Below are 22,176 nucleotides of genomic sequence, written 5' to 3' on the forward strand. Positions count from 1 at the left end.
TTGTTGTTTTAATTAAAAATTTATTGCGATGCATTAGCCCTATGTGTACTAAAACGTAAACATTGAAATAGGTTCAAAATGAATCAACTTATGCTCGTACATATATAAATGGGAACTTGAATTATGATTTACAGTAAAATTATAAAGATTAGACCTAGAATTTTTAAGTGAATAGTGTTAAGTTACTTTAAGTTAATGACAATAATTGTATTGTAGATGGAATGCAAAGGATCGACACGATAACCTACAAAATTCAATAATCACAATCGAAGTTTAGTAATGTCCACGACAAAATCTATATGTATTTTTTTCCCCATGCACACATCGACCAACTTAATCAATTGGTTCCTCCTTGGGTATTAACAGTGGTTTGTCAACGCTAATCGAAGTTGTGAGGTTTTTAAAATTTGTCGCCGTTAGGACCTTTGAAGTCAAACCTGTGTTGACAGCAACATTTGTGTTGGCAGAGGCAGCGCCCGATGTGGGAACCATTGTTGTTATCAAAAGCTTTTGCGGCATCATTAATTGCCCTTGATTATTCTGCAATACACTGGATGAGGCATTCGTTGTGGTAAATATTTGCTGTGGGGCTGTAGATCTTGGTTGAATTTGCGGCTTTTGCAAAAGAAGTTGTAGTTGTTGTTGCTGCTGCGCCAATTGTTGTTGAATTTGCTGATTTTGCTCGAATAAACCGATAAATTTTTCGGCTATCGTTCGATCAAACTGTAAACGTTCTCTCTCCAACGCTAAGCGCTGCGATTGCATTTCATTGGAGTCTTCACGAGCCCTTAAAAGTTTCTGCAGCGTACTTTTGATTGCTAAAATGTAAAACCAAAACATAAATTATTTCTCACTCAATTCGTATATACAATAGTATAGTAAGGTTAGTGTAGTAGCATAGTTAGCGTAACCAGTCCTTTTGTGTGGGAGGGGGAGGCTAAAAGCAGTAACAAAATTAATAAATTTTGTCGAAAGCAAAGTTGTTTTTTAACCGGCTGACACGGGTTAACTGTGAGAACCACACAGGTTGGAACTTTCAGCTTCGATTGGACATATTGGGTTGCATATTGTGTAAAAATTCGTATTTATTGGGAGTAGCTGAAAATGCGGTCGATGGCAGTCAGCGATTTCGAGAGGAGAGTCTCAGTGAGGTGTCAGATGACACTGACACTTATTTAAATATTGAGTGCCAATGATACTCGAAAGGATAAGGCAAGTTATTGGCGCCTTCATATAACTAAAGGTCAATATCAGTGTCTGTTCCAGGTTAGGGGCGGCTGGAGGTGAGCATCGGATCTTGAAGCAAGCGGCTCGCGACATTGATACATTTGCGATCCCACATAACCATGCGGTTGGGTCGCTGGGCCAGTAACCCGCCCCGGAAAACTATAAAAATCCCTCTGGGAAACAACAGAATGGTACAAATGGAACCCCTAACGTTGCCGATCCACGCAAATGTAAAAAGAACCATAATCTGCATCTGAAATGTCCCAACACTTTATAGAGAAGGTGCAGGTACGCACTGATGGTATTGAAAAAAAAAGCAATGCAAATAAAACCGCCTTACAGGATGTGCGATGGACCGAGAATGGTGTCAAAATAACACCAAACGGTGAGGCATGAGTTTGGATGTGAATTTGTAGTAAATCGGAGACTGAAATATCTTGTCTCCAGTTATACTCGGCTAGGCAAAATTCTTCAACATCAGCCTCATTTGTGCCCATGCCTCGACGGAAGACCAGGATGAGCAGATTAAAACATTTTCTACGAGCGGCTAGAGAGAGAATTTGACCGCTACCCGCGAATGATATTAAAATCGTTCTGCGAGATTTTAATGCAAAGATAGTGGTCCAAAGTCGGAAATTTTAGCCTCTACGAGATAACGTCTGTCTGAACAAGATTTCGACAAAAAAAAACTTCTACAAAACCACATGGTTGTCACCAGATCAAGAAGTAATAAACTTAATTGATCGCGTTATAATAGCGCATCTATTATAACGTGATCAATTAAGTTCCATCTATTACATCTTTATATCCAGCGTATTGCGTTTATACATCCAGAACGATCCGAGAAGTGAAAATAGTTCCGGATCAGTGGCCCGACTTAAGAAAAACAAATCAGCAGGAGCCGATGGGTCGCCCACAGAACAATTTAAGACCAAATTCGATACGCTGATATGGCGTATGCATCACCTCGTCTGCGCGATTTGGCTAGAAGAAGGCAAACCGGATTATTGGAACCTCAAAATACTATGTCCCGTAAACAAAAAAGGAGATAAGACGGAATGTGTCAACTACAGAGGAATCAGTTTCCTCCCCATCGCATACAGAATATTCTCGAGTGTACTGTGTGAAAGTTAAAAACTCAAATTCTATAAAGTAATTGGTCATTATCAATGGGGCTTTAGACCTAGTACATCCACTATAGACCAGAGATTTGAACTACCCAATTTCTTGGAAAAGACACGAGAACAACTCGTCAACATCTCTTCGTTGACTACAACGCCGCTTTCGACAGCCCTATTTAGAATTCCTGCAAATTATTAAGACTCAGACTGCAGGAAGACACTTGCTAATACACGTTCCTCATTAATAAAAGGAAATAATCTCTCTGAACCATTCAATACCTAACGAGGTTTCCGACAGAGGGACAGCTTATCGTTTGATCTCTTTAATATCCTGCTGGAAAAGATTACACGAGATGCAGATGTGAATAGATATGACACACGAATCACAAGAAAACACATGCTACTCGCCTATGCCGAAGACATCGATATCAAGGCCTGCCACCGGAAGTAGTAACTGCAGCCTTTGCAAGAATCGAAAGAGAATCAGTAAATGAGTGTGTGGCAGTAAATGAAGATAAGACAAAATTTATGGTGCAGACGTAGCAGATAAAAACAAATAAAAGCGTGGTAAGTTCGACCAAGCCGTATCTTATATACCCTCCACAATGGATCGCATTTGTCAAGATCTATGAATGACTTTTCAATATATATGTATGAGCTATACCAAGTTATTCACCGATATGAACCGTACTTGTCACGGCTGCTAAAAGTCATAACAAAATACCACCTCCAAAATTTCAGGCAAATCGAGCAATAATTGCGCCCTCCAGATGCTCAGAAAGTCAAATTGGGAGATCGGTTTATATGGTAGCCATATCAGGTTATCAACAGTTTTAAACCATACTTGGAAAAGTTGTTGGAAGTCATACAAAACCAAATGTGCACAATTTCAACCAAATTGGATAAGAATACTTAGCACATTTGTTGGAAGTCATATTAAAACGATACGTGTAAAATTTCAGCCAAATCGAATAATAATTGCGCTTTTTAGAAGCTCAAGAAGTCAAAACCTAAGATCGGTTTATATGACAGCTATATTATTGTTTTGGGATAGTTGTCATATAAACCGATCCTGGATCTGGACTTCTTGAGCTCGAATTGGTCGATAACTCTAATAGCATAGAATTGCTAGCTCTAATAGCATAGCAATTCTGGTCCTATAAAGAGATACCGGACAAAGAATAAATGCTCAATTAATTAAATTAAAAAAAAAATAAGAACTACTTGCAAAAAACTTTTTTTAAATACGAAATACATATTTTTTTCATGCCTAATTTTCTAAAATAAGCTTAAAGAAAACAAATTTTTTTTTGACCCACCGGGAGATTCGACCCTGAATTTTTAAGTCTTTAATGCCATGGGAGTTTGGTGCACTACATGGTAGTACGTACGCCTATTTAAACAACTACCTCATCTAAGGAATTTGTTGAAAATCCACAAAATTTTAATATTTTTGTCTGTCAAGTCTTTACAAGCCTACTTCAATTCAATGCTAAAATTCGTAGAGAATTTAAAGTTTAACATACAAATTTGGTAGTTGGCTTTTTCTGAGAGTGATTATACCCTACACCACTACTGTGGTACAGGGTATTATAACTTAGTGAATTAGTTTGTAACACCCAAAAGTGAGAGAGATAGACCCATTGATAAGTATACCGATCGACTCAGAATCACTTTCTAATTCGATTTAGCTATGTCCGTCTGTCCATGTTAATTTGTGTACATACTACAGGTCGCAATTTTCATCCGATCGTCTTCAAATTTGGTATGGGCGTGTTTTTCGGCCTAGAGACGAAGCCTATTGAAATTGGTGAAAATCGGTTCAGATTTAGATATAGCTCCCATATATATGTTCGTCCGATTTGCAGTAATACTGCTATAAAATGGTCATTTGTTAACCGAATCTCCTGAAATTTAGCAGGAAGGATTTTTTCATTAAAATCAGTTCAGATTTGAATATAGCTCCCGATTGCAGTAATAATGCAATAAAATGCTCATTGGTTGCCCGATTCTCGCGAAATTTTGCAGGAAGGATTTTCTTATCGATATTACTGCTGAATTTAATAGAAATTGGCCCAGATTTACATATAGCTATATATATGTATATCGCCAGATTTTCACCCCAAGAGCCACTGCAAGCGCATTGTTTGATCAATCCTGCCAAAATTTTCCACAAAGCTTTCTTGGACGATTTGCAATTATGTTTTCATTTGTCAACCTAGTTATTACAGTTCAAACAAATTTGCTTGCCGAAATCCATCAAAATTGGTAAAGAATTGGATATAACTCCCACATTGTACTTGTAGGGTAGGTGTAGGGTATTATACAGTCGGCATGGCCCGACTTTTGCCCTTCCATACTGGTTCCTAGACATGGGTACTTGTGAAAGCAGACGAGGTAGTGCTAAGAGTGTTTGACAGGATGAGGAAGGAACAGTTCGCATTGATGGAGAGTATCGGCGTCGTATGAACCACCAACTGTATGAGCTCTATGACCACGTTAGCATAGTTTAACGTATCAGAATACAATGATTGTGTTGGCTAGGTCATATTGTTAGAATGAGAGACGAAGTTAGAAAGAGCAAGTGAGGAAAGACACCTCGAATTTTGGTGTCAGAGGTTGGAGCTATTCTAAGTTCGGTTAGTGGAAGAAATGTTTTGTCAAAGCTAATTAAAGTAAAGTAGTTTTTAAAATTTTTGCTTCGCTTATTATGATAATATTCTTATATATATATATATCGAAGACAAAGTGTGTTTGTTTGTATGTTCCGCAAAGACTCAAAAACGGCTGAACTCATATTCTTCGGTGAAAAAAGGGAACTCAATTTTTTCATACCAGAAGGGAGGCAAGTACGCCCCTTCCTTTATTCAATAAACCCCAGATTTTGGAGATCGTTGCACTGGTATAAAAGAAATTTTGTTTACAAAATTTGGGTCCAACCAATCTGGGGCAACGTCCCACCCAAACGGGATTGTTTATTATAGGGACAATATGGTTATCAAATAAAAGGAGTTAAAAAGTACAGTACGAATCGTACATAGAAATTTGGCACTAAGTGCTAAAAAATAGAGTACGAATCGTACAAAGAAATTTGGCACTAAGTGTCGTTGCGCCGCCAAACCCAATAGGATGTAAAGCACAAATCTGATATCTAAGCTTGGAAGCAATTACCTTTAGAGGGGTGAACGAATCTGTGCTGTGGGCTTTCAAAACCCTCCTAAAACAGACATATTCAATGATTGGACCAATACGGGTATCAAAAGAAAAGTATTTGGAAGTAGAGCACGAATCTGATATTAGTATTAGGTTAGGTAAGCTACGGATATTTAGACTAGCAAGGACAACATCGTACTCCAACGAATGGAGAGTACGATTCTGGGTTTTGAGAGAAGAGTAAAAATTTTCCTTTGAAAAGGTCCCTTGGCCTTGAAAGTCTTGATCCTCTGGGCACACGCTTCATAATATAAAAAAAAAACAATATTTTTCAAAAAGCCTTCTTAGGGTGTAGTGTGTATGTAAATCATAAATATTATGGCTTTTTATTACCTGACAATTCTCTTCTTCGCAATGTATCTCTATCGGGTGAAGATTCCACTAGGCGCTTTTTTGATGAGCTCGTTTGAATGACTGTCCTATGCGAAGATTTGTGTTGTGATTTTAAATGATTTGAAGGCTTTTGATGTTGTTGGGATTGCTGTTGTTGTTGGTGCTGCTGTGAATGTAGCTGTTGTTGCGTTTGAGGAATACTTTTCATATTTTGTTGTGAGGGACTTTGGGGGGATATCGCTGGCATTGTGGGTGCCATTGTTGTTCCCCGATGATCACCTGTATTTACCAATATAAATTTCATGCCATTTGCTCCGGTTATTGTTGATCTCGACCCTGATGCTGCTAATAAAGCCTGTATATTACCACCTATACGCATTTGGGGCCTTGGGGCCTGCATATTTGCGCCTGATAGTTGGCCTGTTTGCGACATAAGGATAGTGGGCGAGACAACCGATATTTTTGATGACGTGGCAGGTGTAGCTGTACTGGTGGTAATTGTACTCATCACACTATTTTGTGACATTGAAAACTTTGGAAAAGTCACAACAGCTCCATTCTGGGATCGACTTGTTTGACTTAGAATTCCCGCTAAATTAGGTGTTGAATTGGTGCTTGCAGCATTCGAAACATTAGTCGCAGTCGCTGGTTGTTCATTGGGCTGCGAGTCATCATCCACTTCTATGGGTTCTATTTTAGGTATTAACAGCTCGCAATCGCTGTCCTTGGACGAAGTATCCTTTGCCTTGGAATCATTTTCTTCATGCTCTGTTTGGAATTCCTCTGATTCAATTTCCATTTTAATCATCATTTCTTCAGCTATTTGAAATAAGAATAATATTATTTTAACCATTTTAGATTTAAATCTCATTCCGTAACTTACAGTTTTTACTTGTATTTTGTGTGTCGTCATTATCTCGAGGTTCTCCTCCATTTTCGATGACCGCAAATGTTTCATCATCAACTTCGAGTTCAATTTCAGCATGTGGCTCAAAGTTGTCGTTGTCAGTACTTTTTGAAGATTCTCTTCTGGCGCCTGGTACTGCCAAAACATCTTCTATATCATCATCACTGTCTGAGATATCAACACCTGAAAAGGAATTAAAAAACAAGTTAAGTTAAAAAATTGTCTGCTTGCAAAAGGTTTAATGCAGCACGTAATAGCGTGCTAAGTTTGGCCGAGCAGTATCTTACAATATATACCTTCCACCATGGATCGTATTTGTCAACGCAATTGTCAAATTCTTTGCCCGATTGCACGATATCTCTTTATAGTTAAGCACCGATTGGGACAATACTTGGTTTGACTATTGGAGACCAAAGTGGAAGTCATTGTGCAAACTATCAGCCAAATCGGATAAGAATTGCGCCCTATAATGGCTCAAAAATAAAATCGAGAGTTCTGCTTATATCGGAGCTATATCAGGTTATGGAACGATTCGGCCCATATTTTGAACCGATTTGGACCATACATGACACAGTTATTGAAAGTAAAAACGAAACACTTCATGCAAAGTTTCAGCCAAATCGGATAATAATTGCGTCCTCTAGAGGCTCAAGGAGTCAAGATCTGAGATGGGTTTATATTGGTGCTATATCAGGTGATGAACCGATTTGGACTATACTTAACACAGTTGTTAAAGGTTAAAACAAAACACTTCTTGCAAAATTTCAGTTAAATCGGATAATAACTGCGCTCTCTAGCGGCTCAAAAAGTCAAGATCCAGAATTGGTTTATATGGCAGCTATATCCAAACGTGGACCGATATAGCCCATTTACAATTTCAATCGACCTAATAGGAAGTATTCGCGCAAAATTTTAAGTTCCTTGCTATATTCCTTCGAAAAATAGTGTGCTTTCGATAAATGGACGGACAGGGCTAAATCGACTTAGAATATCTAGACGATCAAGAATATATTTACTTTATTGCGTCTAAGATCAAAATTTCGATATGCTGCATATGAAATGACAAAATTAGTCTACCCTATCCCATGGTGGAGAGTATAAAAACGGTAATCGTCAACATGAATAAAACAGATTGCAGACATTAAATATTTTGTCTTTTTTGCGATTTCTAAAATATTTCAATAAAAATTCATCAAAACAATTTTATATTGTTTTTTACCATATTTATGCTCAAATTTCCATTGCAGCCCGGATTCTAGATCAACTTTAAAAAGTAAGCCTAAAAGTATACTCTCTTTCACTATATTCCACTTAAGTAAGTTAATGTCAAAGTATTGGGTTGCCCAAAAAGTAATTGCGGATTTTTTAAAAGAAAGTAAATGCATTTTTAATAAAACTTAGAATGAACTTTAATCAAATATTCTTTTTTTACACTTTTTTTCTAAAGCAAGCTAAAAGTAACAGCTGATAACTGACAGAAGAAAGAATGCAATTACAGAGTCACAAGCTGTGAAAAAATTTGTCAACGCCGACTATATGAAAAATCCGCAATTACTTTTTGGGCAACCCAATATTTGCAGCAATGTGTCAACCATATTCAAATTCAATGTCTGTTATAAATAACATTGAGAATATTTGAAAAATCGATGGAGATTTACCACATTTGCCGTCGGATTTGCAAGTGTAAATGGTTGTACATTGTGATACCTCCTACCCTAGGACAGTTTGTTTGCAACACCTCGAAGTATTGGAAATTTTGCACAAATACTGCTGTAAGTTGGTTGTGATTGTAAATGGGCTAAATAGGTTAATGTAGAGATACGTTATAGCTTCTACATGTTACAAATCAGTCTATAACCTGATATACTATTTCATTAACGAACAGAGGATACCCCTCTTATCTCAATGAATGCAGTCATATTCATATTTAAGCTTAATGATATGGGGCCTCGTATTTCATGCCGAGTCCGAACGGCATGCCACTTAGCGACACCACTTGTAAGAAAAGTTTTTAAATGGCTGAATACCTTACAAATGTCGCCAGAATTTATAAGGGCACTAGCTGACCCGGGCCCGCTCCGCTGCCCCTTCTTTCACATTATATAGAACAAAAGTTTCCTTGGAATATTTATTTTCGAAGATCTTTTAGTGAAATACCATGCTAACTTGACTAAGGGTTTAAAAATATAAGTGCCTTTATCTGAAACCCATAAGATCTTTATTGGTCTACGAATTCTTAAAATTCTGTTTGTTTGTTTGTATGTTTGTGTGTTCCTTATAGACTCAGAAACGGCTGAACCGATTTTCTTGAAATTTTCACAGATGGTGCATAATGATCCCGTGGTGAAAATAGGGTACTACATTTTTTGATATCTGAAGGGGGGCGGACCCTCCCCCTTATCCTAAATTTCAGAAACGCCAGATCTCGGAGATGGGTGGTGCGATTTAAGCGAAATTTTGTGTGCTCTCATATAGTACCCTAAAAATAAAAATTTGGTATCCAGATTTCGGATGGGGTACCTAGGGCGGCCGCCCCAACCTAAAACCTACCAAACATATATTTAGACCAATCACGACAATATGGGACTCTAATGAAAGGTATTTAGGATCAGAAAACGCATCTGATATCCATTTGTCGAACCAAGTGCTAGGGGGACCACCCCACCCCCAAAACACCCCTAAATCGGACTTATTTACCGACCATGGCAATATGGGACTCAAATGAAAGGTATTTGCGAGTAGAATACTAATCTGATATCCAAATGTGGGACCACGTTTCTGGGGGTCCACCCCTTCCCCATACCACCCCCAAACAGGACTTATTTTCTGACCATGGGAATATGGGGCTTAAATAAAAGGTATTTGAGGGTAGAATTAGAATCTGATATCCAAATATGGGACCAAGTATTTGGTGGGCCGCCTCTCCCCAAAAACCTCCCCCAAAGGGGACACATTTACGACCATAGCCACATGGGTCTCAAATGAAAAGTCTTTGAGAGTAAAGCACAAATCTGATATCAATATTTGGGAAAAGTGTCTATGGGGCCACGCCACCCCCACAACACCACCCAACCCCCAAAACACCTCTAAATCGGACATATTTACCGATCATGGCAATATGGGACTCAAATGAAAGGTATTTGCGAGTGGAATACGAATCTGATATCCAAATGTGGGACCACGTTTCTGGGGAGGTGGACCCCTTCCCCAAAACACCCCCCAAACAGGACTTATTTACTGACCATGGGAAAATGGGGCTTAAATAAAAGGTATTTGAGTGTAGAATTAGAATCTGATATCCAAATATGGGACCAAGTGTTTGAGAGGCCGCCTCTCCCCAAAAACATCCCCAAAGGGGACAAATTTACGACCACAGCAATATGGGGCTCAAATGAAAGGTCTTTGGGAGTAAAGCACGAATCTGATATCAATATTTGGGAAAAGTGTCTATGGGGCCACGCCACCCCCACAACACCACCAAAATAGTAAGTATTTGCTGACTTTTGCAATATGAGGCTCAAATAAGAGGGTTTTTAGAGTAGACCACTAATCCGGTATATGTTTTCAAGACCAACTCACTGAGTGGCCGCCCATCCCTCAAAATACCCCCCAAACTGGTCATGTTTGCCGACTATGGAAATATGGGGCTCAAATTAAAGGTATTTGGGAGAAGACCACGTACCTGTTATTAACATTAGGGACCAACTGTCTAGGAGACGTCCCACCACCATAACAACCCCAAATAGGACGTATTTGCTCACCAAGACAATTTGGGTCGTAAAGAGAGTGGAACTAAATATTTATAGTTTTTAGGGCCAATACCCGAAACCGGACATATTTGCTGACTTTTGCAATAAGGAGTTTAAATGAGATTAAGAAACGAATTTGATATCCAATTTTGAGGGCAATGGCAATATGGGGTTCCAATTAATGATATATAGATATATGAGAATAGAGTACGTTGCTGATATATTTTCCGGGCTTAGTGTTTGGGGGACCACCCCATCCCCCAAAACACCCCTAAATCGGGCATATTTGCGGACCATGTCAATGTGGAGCTTAAATGAAAGGAATTGGGGGGGGGGGGTAGAGCAAGAATTGATACCCACTTTCGGGACCAATTTTCTGGGGGTCAACCCCCTTCCCAAAATACCCCACAAGCAGCAATTTTGTAGGACCATGTATTTAGAGAATCACCCCTTCCCCAAAACACCCCGCAAAGGGTAAACAATTTTCGACAATGCCAATATGTGGTATTTAAGATTAGAAAACGAATTTGATAACCTATTTTGGGCCATGTGTTTGTGGAACGCCTCATCGTGTAAACTACCCTAAACCAATGGTAATATGGGGTTTAAATAAATGGTTTTTGAAAGATGAGCATGATGCTGATATATTTTCAGGGCCAAGTGCCTGGGGGACCACTTCACCCCCGAAAACACCCCTAAATCAGATATCATGAGAGTAGCGGGTTGAAATAAAGTATTTAAGAATGGAGTACACCTTACATCCAAACTTAAATTTGTAGACCAATAAAGATCGTATGAGATTCGGACAAAGGCACTTATATTGTTAAACAATTAGTCAAGCGATATACTATTTTCGTAGCATGGTATTTCACTAAAAGCTCTTTAATTGTCAAAAATAAATATTCCAAGGAAAATTTTGTTCCATATAAAGTAAAAGAAGGCGCAGCGGAGCGGGCCCGGGTCAGCTAGTCCTTTACATAAAAATCAATTTGTGTTTGTTTGTTCCGTATAGACTCAAAAACGGTTGAACCGATTAACTTGAAATGTTCGCAGGTTGTGTAGGTTGGTCTGGAAGGAAACATAGGCTATATAATTTTTGATATCGGAAGGGAGGCGGACCGTCCCCCTTACCTCCAAAACACCACCCAAAATCGAAAGTAGACCGATCGAGGCAATATGGTTGTCAAATGAAAGGTATTGAAGAGTAGAATACGAATATTGTATTAAAGTTTGAGTCTAAGTACCCAGCGAACCGCTCCAACCGCAAAACTCTCCCAAACAAACATATTGGACGTTCATGTCAATATGGGATTCGGGAGTAGATTACGAATATGGCAAAAAAATGAGTTTGATGTATTGGGAGGTGTCCGCACCCCCAAAAACCCCCCATCGGTCATATTAGCCGACCATGGCTATATGGGAAATGAAAGCAATTTGGGAGAATATAAGGAAAATTACTTTAATATTTGTGTTAAAGTATCTAGGTGAGCCAAACAAGCTACAGACACAGCTGCCGAAAAACTTTCCGCAAACCGCTTCGCTCTCGTTCCTAGAGTTCTCTGCAGGATATCTCTAAGAGTTCCAAGAAACTTCGCCGTAGCAACAACATCAGCATTTGCAGCCATTTATTTCAGAGACAATATTCTTATATATAAAAAGTCATTTATCTGTAATGGTGCAATATGGAGCAATGGTGAAAATAGGGTACTTCATTTTTTGATATCTGAACCCTCCCCCTTACCTAAATTTTGAGAAACTCCCGATTTCGGAGATAGGTGGTCCCATTTAAGCGAAATTTTGTGCGCCCTCTTACATAAACCTAAAAACAACATTTTAGTATCCAAACTTCACATGGGGTCCCCCTCCCCCAAACCCTACTAAATATATATAGACCGATCACGATAATATGGGACTCAAATGAAAGGTATTTAAGATTAGAAAGCATATCTGATATTCAATTACCGGACCAAGTATTTGGGGGACCACTCCAACCCCCAAAACACCACTAAATCGGACTTATTCACCGATCATGACAAAAACCATGTACTTACCGATCCTGTCAATGTGGGGCTCAAATGAAAGTTATTGGGGAGTAGAGCACGAAAATTATACCCACTTCCGGGACCACCTTTCTGGGGGTCTACTCCTAAAATCCCCATAAGAATATCTGGCTCAAAAAAGTCTTTCAAGAAGACTTTTACCCTAAAACCTCCGAACAAATTCAAAGACCACTTAAGATAATATGGGATTCAGTTAAGGCATTTATATTGTTATATTGTTAGTCAAGCGATATACGTATACTATTTTCGTAGCATGGTATTTCACAAAAAGCTATATAATTGTCGTAAATAAATATTCAAAGGATACTTTTGTTCCTTATAAAGTAAAAGAGGGCGCAACGGATCTTGCCCGGTTCAGCTCGTTATGTTTATATTTTAAATTGCCCCACCCACCCACAAAAACGCCCCTCACGGAAACATGGAACTCCGTTTGTTTGCTCCTTATAGACTGAAAAACGGCAGAACCGATTTTCTCGAAATTTTCGCAAAAACAAAGGCTATATAATTTTTCGGTATCGGAAGGGGGACGGACCCTCCCCCTTATACGAAAAACACAACCCAAAATCAAAAGTGGACCGATCGGGACAATATAGGTATCAGATGAAAGGTATTGGAGAGTAGAATACGAATATGCTATTAAAATTTGAGTCTAAGTACGCATCGGGCCGCCCCAACCCCAAAACTCCCCCAAACAGACATAATGGACATTAATTTCAATATGGGGCCCAAATGAAAGGTATTCGGGAGTAGATTTCGAATCTGGAATACAAAATCAGATCGAATTATAGGGGGTCACGCCACCCCTCAAATATGGCATAAAACATTAGGTCCAACTAATGGAAGGCCGCCCACCCCCAAACACCAACCCAAATGGGCGTATTAGCCGATCATGGCTATATGGGACTCAAATGAAAAGCATTAGGGAGTTGATTTTTTTTTCAGTCAGCCAACACGCAGGGGATATCCCCTATGAATGCAGTGCATTGCGTTGGCGAGAGGAAATTAGGAATTGGAGGGGGGAAAAGGATGTAGTGCTTATTGATATTTGTCTTAAATCTTTGGATGCCAAAGTGGGTGGAAAAACATTAGCCGGAAGTCGATTCTACACACGAACGGTTCGGGCGAAATAAGAATTCTCTCTATAATGCATTGTGCGGTCCGCTGGCCAATCAATTACAAACGGGTGTGAGTTCCTAGAATGTCTAGTATCCCTGACATACATCCTTGCATCAGGAATAAGAAAACTAATATCAGACGAACACACACCATGAAAGTACCGATAGAACAGCACCAAACAACCCACATTGCGACGATGATGAAGGGAGGCAATTGAGTTGGTTACCTCACTGTCCCCAATCAACGCCATCGCTCTCCTTTGTACACGATCCAGTAGCTTCAGGGATGATTTGGAAGCTCCAGCCCATACCTGTGAGTTGCACTCCATTTTCGGCGTTATGAAAGTGGTGTAGATGTTAAGGAGATCAGACGGAGTGAAGTAATTCTTACACCGTTTAAGGAGACCTAAACACTTGAATGCTTCTTTCGACACTTGAAATACATGTTTAGCCCAATGGACATCACTTTGCATTTTCATGCCCAGAACATCAAGAGCTTCTGATTGCTCAACATCTACACCATTGATTGACAAAGATGATCGTAATGGGTTAGCGAATCGTTTGTGTGGCAATAAGCAGCACTGAGTCTTCCGTGCATTAAAATCTACTCGATTCAATCGACCTCACGCAGAAATGGTCGGCTAATCCTGGCAGAATGTATCGTCCATAGCCCGCCTCTTGTTCACAATCTCTCGAAGACTCGGCCTATGGTCGAATGAGTACGATCGGATCGCAAATGAGTAGATCGGATTCGATGTCTGACCCAACAGATTGTTGATGAAAATTAGAAAAAGAGAAGGAGAAAGAACAGAGCTCTGGGTACACCTGCGGTTAATTTGTGCTCATTGGATGAAAACCGAATAGTGCGATCTCTGAGAAAGCTTGAAATAAATCGAACGAAGCCATTACCTACACCAAATGCGGCAATCTTTGATAGCAGTGCACCGTGCCAGACCCTATCATATGCTTTGGAGATATACAAAGCCACAACCTTACTCTCACCAAACTGGTGGATTGAACGACTCCAACGTTCCGACAGAAGTGCCATGAGGTCGCCCGTGGACTGATTTCTGCGAACCCATACTGTTGGTCGCTCAAAAGACCATTAGACTCTAAATATCTTACAAGATGGTGATTAACCATGCTCTTCATGACTTTGGAGAGAGCGGAGCATATCGCAATTTGCCGATAATTCGCAGGGTTATTTGCCTCACCCTTCATGGGTATTGACTGAACGTTCGCAATCTTCCAACGCGCCGGGAAGACTCCCGCACGGTAGGCAAGGTTGAAAAGGTTGCGTAATGACATTACGAATATGTCATTAAAATTTGCGTTCAAGTCTAAGTGGCGCTTTTCCTCCCAAAGATACGTCAAATGGGTTATTTGACCCATTATGACAATATGGAACTCAAATGAAAGGTATTTGAGAATAGAAAACGAATTTGATATCCAGTTTTGAAGTCATTTGTTTTGGGGTATGCCCTAAAGCACCCCCTAAACTGAACTTCATTTTCGTTGGGAATAAAGAACGAATATGATATCTATTTTCAGTGCAAAGTGCCGGTAGCCGCCCCAGACCCAAATCACCCTCCAAACGGTTCATATTTACCTGCCATGGCAATATGGGGCTCAAATTAAAGGGATTTGGAAGTGCAGCACGAATCTGATATCCATATTTGAGTCGAAATGTCTAAGGTGCCTAATGAGAATATTACCACCAGGAACCGAGAAGTGGCAAATTCTCAAACATTAATGAGTGCTTTCCGATTCAAGTTTAAGCTCAATGATAAGGGTGTTCTCGCCAGGAATCGAACGCATTCAGCGTCACAGGCTACAATGGCACGGATTCGATATCCGCATTCAGGGCGAAGTGTCCCCACCCTAAAAAGATTTAGAGAGTTAAAGAAGGCGCAACGGAGCGGGCCCGGTTCGGCTAGTGTTTTATATTCAGCAAAGAACTCTGTTCAGCTTTCGGAATTGTTGGTAAAAATTTGACCAATATATCATAATTTTTTTTAAACATAATTGCATGACAATTTTTGTGCTAACTCAATCTTACATTCATATTACACTAGGGTTAATTGTTTGTAAGTGCTCCTCTTAAGCCATTAGCGTAAAAAATCTGGGGAAACACCAAAGTAGTGCAGGCATATCATTATTTATGGCGGGCATATGCAGGTAGAGTGTCGTCTTGGTTGATAAAAGTAATGTTAGATAAGTGATTGTCGGAAAATTTCATTGGATTTAGTTGCACAAGACCTGCATTTGTGTAAATCTCTTAACACCATAATTTTTACCACCATACTTACCTGAACTATCATCGAAATTTATCAAACATTTAGCGTATGTATACAACGTTTGTACAAACAAAGCATTATGAAAGAAAACGTCACAAATACTTTTCTCTCATCCACATAAGCTATAGTTTGTAGGGTGTACACGGAATATAATACCGAAAATAATATTGCCTACCGTAATTATTTATGCTCCATGAAGCAACGAGTAAAATCAAATCCAAAAAAAATTTATAAATTTGCAAACGTTTTTGCCTCGACATATTCTGATAAAATGTATGATATCAACTCTGAATATCTGTACGAGATTCTACAATCCTCTTTAATAAGTATGCCTCAAATTATAGGGGCATTGCAAAGTTAAGTACTATACCAAAACTTCTATAAGATTATGACTGAAAATATCTCCCATCAAGTTTCTTTAATTTATTCAGATGCGCAAACGTGTTTCGTAAAGCTCGATCAACTGTTATAAATGTTTTACAGTTAGTAACACTTAACAATAATGGATTTAGGCCGAGGAAACAGACTGATGCTATATATATACCGACTTTAGTAGGCGTTCGTTTCTCCTGTATTTTCTAATTGGGTTAATTCTTTCTTATCTGGACGTGTTCAGAATGTGCACTTCAGCGATTCTTTCTCTAAGTCAATTATTGTGAAATCCGATGTTCTACAGGGCAGTCTTTTGGGTTCAATTCTTTTATAATCTATTTATAAATGATTGACCTTGTGTAATTAAAAATTGCAAATAATGATCCTTTTCGTCGTATTTGTTTAGATTTTAATAAATATGATCTACTTTTTGATCTTACTGAGGTTAGATACTCATTAAAAAGAACACCGGGAAAAGAACTCGACAAATGCGATCCATGGTGGAGGGTATTAAAATGATACTATACTTAAATCCTAGTTAAATATCAATGTTGTTTGTATATATGTATATTTATATTAGTCTGTGAGGATATATGTATCTATAGACTTAAGAATAAATAAAAATGCAGGCGATTAATCGTTATTCGATTAAACAATTATTAATGGCCATTCAAATAATCGAACAATTGAAAATTAAAATTGTCAAACAAACAAATAATCGAATAATTAAGGAGGTTAATCGTTTGGATGTTAAAAAAACTTAAAATATATATATATATATATGAATTATGACATTTTGTGCATTTTTCGATCATTTGGACCTAACTTGTGTAGAATTTCACTCGATAGGGATGTTGCTTTACGGTAAAAGGAACACAAAATTAATCGGATCCAACTGCCTATTTACTATTCAAGTTGACATACATATATGACAAATATTTCAAGTATAAAATCTCAAAAAATATCCCGTTTTGTTTTATTAAACATATTAAACGATTAATTGGTTAATCAATTCGGTTAATCATTGCACTTACATTTTTAAATAAACAATTAATCGAATTCAAAAATACAAATAAATGAACACCCTAGTTAGTGTTAGGTAGTATTTGGTGGTAGCATGCTGAGATTTCCAGTGCGGGGATAGTGGGAACGTATTCCACCATGTGATCTGGTCGGTCGCTATCGGGGTATGAATATAGGTCCTGCGTAGATTTTGTTTTATTCTGAATTGTCTAAACATATTTTCACATATAGTCTCATTTAGTTGACCTCGACATGTTGATTAGCCTTTAGCGGTGGATATAAAAATACAACTTTGGATAAGAATGGAAAAATCTAAATAACGTTACCTATGAGGTGCCAAAATAAAAATAAATGCTACATTGCAGAAATGCAACGGCAAATTTGGTTTTCCGAATTGTAAAGAACATCCGGGTGGGTAAGGCCCAGCTAGTTATATACAGTGGTGGAAAAAATAATGGGGACAAAAGTTACTAAAAATAATATTGAACTAAAAAATATTATTGGCTGAACCTGATTATTCGTAGGCATGTTGAATGTTGTACGGTGACCTTAAATATGGTATTAAATCTAGTTCAATTAACAGATGCTTTTTATTAAACCCTCCACCATAGAATGGGGGTATACTTATTTTGTCATTCCGTTTGTAACACCTCGAAATATGCATCCATATTTTTGATCGTCATGATATTTTAAGTCGATCTAGACATGTACGTCCGTTCGTCTGTCGAAAGCACGCTAACTTTCGAAAGAATAACGCTAGACGCTTGAACAAATATATCTTATTAGTATAGGTCGGTTGCGATTGTAAATGGGCGAAATCGGTCCATGTTTTGATAAAGCTGGCATATAAATCGATCTTGGGTCTTGACTTCTTGAGCCTCAAGAGAGCGCAATTATTATTCAATTTGGCACAGTTGTATGGTGGGTATGGTGGCCCAAATCGCTTGATAACCTGATATAGGTGCCATATAAACTGATCTCATCAGAAAAAATTTTCAGCGGTGGTTTTCCCCTCCTAATGCTAGCAACACTTGTGAGGTACTATGCCATGTATAACTTCTCTCCAAAAAGGGGGCCCCTTATCATTGAGCTTAAACTTGAACCGGACTGCGCTCATTGATATGTGAGAAGTTTGCCCCTGTCCCTTAGTGGAATGTTCATGGGCAAAAATTTCAATAAACCGACCTCCCGATTAGACTTCTAGAGGGCGCAATTTTTATCCAATTTGGTTGACATTTTGCATTCCACGTTTTGGTATGACTTACAACAACTGTGCGAAGTATGGTCTAAATTGGTTGATAACCTAATATAGCTGCCATATAAATCGATCTTCCAATTTGACACTCTGAACCACTGGAGGGCGCAATTTTTATTCGATTTGCCTAAAATTTCGGAGGTGCTAATAATTTTAAAATTTTAATATCCATTAAGTATAATCAGGAAGATGCAAATAAACGAACATCACAAGTAAGCTCACATTCACTCATATGGTAAGGTAATCGCCGAACACATAGTAATGGATTCAGATTCCGAAGAAGAATAAAATAACGATGAACCCCCAGTAAAGGATTCTGCATTCACTTAGAAGCGATCAATAGACTCACACAAATCCGCAGTAACTTTATGGTGGTTTTTCGATAATTTCACTTGAAACACATATCAAAATGAACCAAATGCAGAAAAACAGCCACAGATCAACAATGAGTCACCACCACATCTCATGGCCTTTTATGGGTGGTTAGGATTATATTCTTTGGTCCTGGGAGGATGGACGTAATTTTTTCCTTCTAATAAATGAATGAAAATAATTCCATGACCATAAAATATAATCCTAAGAACCCTAAAAAGCTATGACATGGTAGCGGCTGATTCATGTCCTGTGGATCTTAGGGAATGAAGTTCTTCCATTTCCCGAGGAAAAATTGTTACTTAATGACATTTCATGTAAGTTAACTAATCAAAGCATTCTTCCAGATTAACTAATCAAAGCACTCTTCCTAGAGCTTTCTGTACAGAGTTTGGAGAGTCTATCGCAATCAGTACACCTAAACCTTCTTGAAAACCTCTGGGGAATCAAAAAATAAAATATTTGACACTTCCTCTATGCCCTTTATGCGTTTTTTTTCTCGAATCACTTTTCTCTCTCCCTCAGTTGTGTGAACTTCGCGAACCATTTAAGGTGTTAATACTATAATTTACGAAAATTGCTATAAACAATGGGAATGAGTATTAACCGTTTTTTCTCTCTTCTATGATTATAAATTACAAATCGAAAACAAGCCATACGTAATTGGAATGTTTTGACAAGTGTCCCTATTAATTTTTTCAAGTGAATTCACCGCAAAACCACCATAACGAGAATCCGTTAATTAAATAAGATTTAATATCATATTTATGATAACCGTTCAAAACTCAACCGGTCTACGAATTATCAGGTTCAGCCTTTTGGCTGGTAATATGTTCGCTTTTCGCGAAATTTTTATACCCACCACCGAAGAATGGGGGTATATTCATTTTGTCATTCCGTTTGCCACACATCGAAATATCCATTTCCGACCCTATAAAGTATATATATTCTTGATCAGCGTAAAAATCTAAGACGATCTAGACATGTCCGTCCGTCTGTCCGTCTGTCTGTTGAAATCACGCTACAGCCTTTAAAAATTGAGATATTGAGCTGAAACTTTGCACAGATTCTTCTTCTGTCCATAAGCAGGTTAAGTTCGAAGATGGTCTATTTGGGGACTATATCTTGATATAGCCCCCATATAGACCGATCGGCCGATTTAGGGTCTTAGGCCCATAAAAGCCACATTTATTATCCGATTTTGCTGAAATTTGGGACAGTGAGTTGTGTTAGGCCCTTCGACATCCTCCGTCAATTTGGCTCAGATCGGTCTAGATTTGGATATAGCTGCCATATAGACCGATCCGCCGATTTAGGGTCTTAGGCCCATAAAAGCCACATTTATTATCCGATTTTGCTGAAATTTGGGACAGTGAGTTGTGTTAGGCCCTTCGATATCCTCCGTCAATTTGGCTCAGATCGTTTCAGATTTGGATATAGCTGCCATATAGACCGATCCTCAAATTTAGGGTCTTAGGCCCATAAAAGCCACATTTATTAGCCGATTTTGCTATGATTTGAGACAGTGAGTTGTGTTAGGCCCTACAACGTCCTTCGTTAATTTGGCTCAGATCGGTTCACATTTGGATATAGCTGCCATATAGACCGATCCTCCGATTTAGGGTTATATGCCCATAAAAGCTACATTTATTATCCGATTTTGCTGAAATTTGGAACAGTGCGTTGTCTTAGGCCCTCCGACGTCTTCTGTGAATTTGGCTCAGATCGGTCCAGATTTGGATATAGCTGCCATATAGACCGATCCTCCGATTTGAGGTCTTAGGCCCCTAAAACACGCATTTATTGTCCGATGTCGCCGAAATTTGGGACAGTGAGTAAAGTTAAGCCCCTTGACATACTTCTGCATTATCGCACTGATCGGTCCAGATTTGGATATAGCTGCCATATAGACGGATCTCTCGGTTTTAGGTTTTGGGGCCATAAAAAGCGCATTTATTGTCCGATGTTGCCGAAATTTGGGACAAAGAGTTAAGTTTAGCCCCTCCACATATTTCTGCTATGGGACATAAGTTATGAGTTTTGCACCGGATTTTGACGAAAGGTGGTTTACATATATAGCCGAGGTGGTGGGTATCCAAAGTTCGGCCCGGCCGAACTTAACGCCTTTTTACTTGTTTTATGATTACTTTTATAGGTAATAGATTTAGAAGAAAAACAAGTAAAAGCGTGCTAAGTTCGGCCGGGCCGAATCTTATATACCCTCCACCATGGATCGCATTTGTCGAGTTCTTTTCCCGGCATCTCTTCTTGGGCAAAAAAAAAAGGATATAAGAAAAGATTTGCTCTTCTATTAGAGCGATATCAAGATATGGTCCGGTTTGGACCACAATTAAATTATATGTTGGAGACCTGTGTAAAATGTCAGCCAATTCGAATAAGAATTGCGCCCTTTGGGGGCTCATGAAGTAAAATAGAGAGATCGATTTATATGGGAGCTGTATCGGGCTATAGACCGATTCAGACCATAATAAACGTGTATGTTGATGGTCATAAGAGAATCCGTCGTACAAAATTTTAGACAAATCGGATAATAATTGCGACCTCTAGAGGCTCAAGATGTCAAGACCCAAGATCGGTTTATATGGCAGCTATATCAGGTTATGAACCGATTTGAACCATACTTGGCACAGTTGTTGGATATCATAACAAAGCATGTCATGCAAAATTTCATTCCAATCGGATAAGAATTGCGCACTCTAGAGGCTCAAGAAGTCAAGACCCCAGATCGGTTTATATGGCAGCTATATCAGGTTATGAACCGATTTGAACCATACTTGGCACAGTTGTTGCATATCATAACAAAACACGTCGTGCAAAATTTCATTCCAATCGGATAAGAATTGCACACTCTAGAGGCTCAAGAAGTCAAGACCCAAGATCGGTTTATATGGCAGCTATATCAGGTTATGAACCGATTTGATCCATACAGTTATTGGAAATCATAGCAAAACACTTCGTTCAAAATTTCATCCCAATCGGATAAGAATTACGCACTCTAGAGGCTCAAGAAGTCAAGACCCAAGATCGGTTTATATGGCAGCTATATCAGGTTATAAACCGATTTGAACCATACTCGGCACAGTTGTTGGATATGATAATAAAACACGTCGT

The 22,176-nt window shown here is 38.7% G+C and overlaps 1 protein-coding gene across 1 annotated transcript in view; it reads right to left on the minus strand.

Moving 5' to 3' along the window:
• The window catches only part of LOC106095329 (basic-leucine zipper transcription factor A), a 33,017-nt gene continuing 10,841 nt past the window's right edge, over nucleotides 1-22,176 (minus strand). Inside the window, exons 2-4 of the mRNA XM_059361015.1 lie at nucleotides 6,778-6,984; nucleotides 5,895-6,713; nucleotides 1-818 (exon numbers count right to left, since the gene is read on the minus strand). Of these exons, the coding sequence (XP_059216998.1) occupies nucleotides 334-818; nucleotides 5,895-6,705 (1,296 nt within the window). The 5' untranslated portion in view covers nucleotides 6,706-6,713; nucleotides 6,778-6,984 and the 3' untranslated portion in view covers nucleotides 1-333. The remainder of the gene's footprint in view (nucleotides 819-5,894; nucleotides 6,714-6,777; nucleotides 6,985-22,176) is intronic.

Source organism: Stomoxys calcitrans, chromosome 1 (genome assembly GCF_963082655.1).
Source record: "Stomoxys calcitrans chromosome 1, idStoCalc2.1, whole genome shotgun sequence".
NCBI lineage: Eukaryota > Metazoa > Arthropoda > Insecta > Diptera > Muscidae > Stomoxys > Stomoxys calcitrans.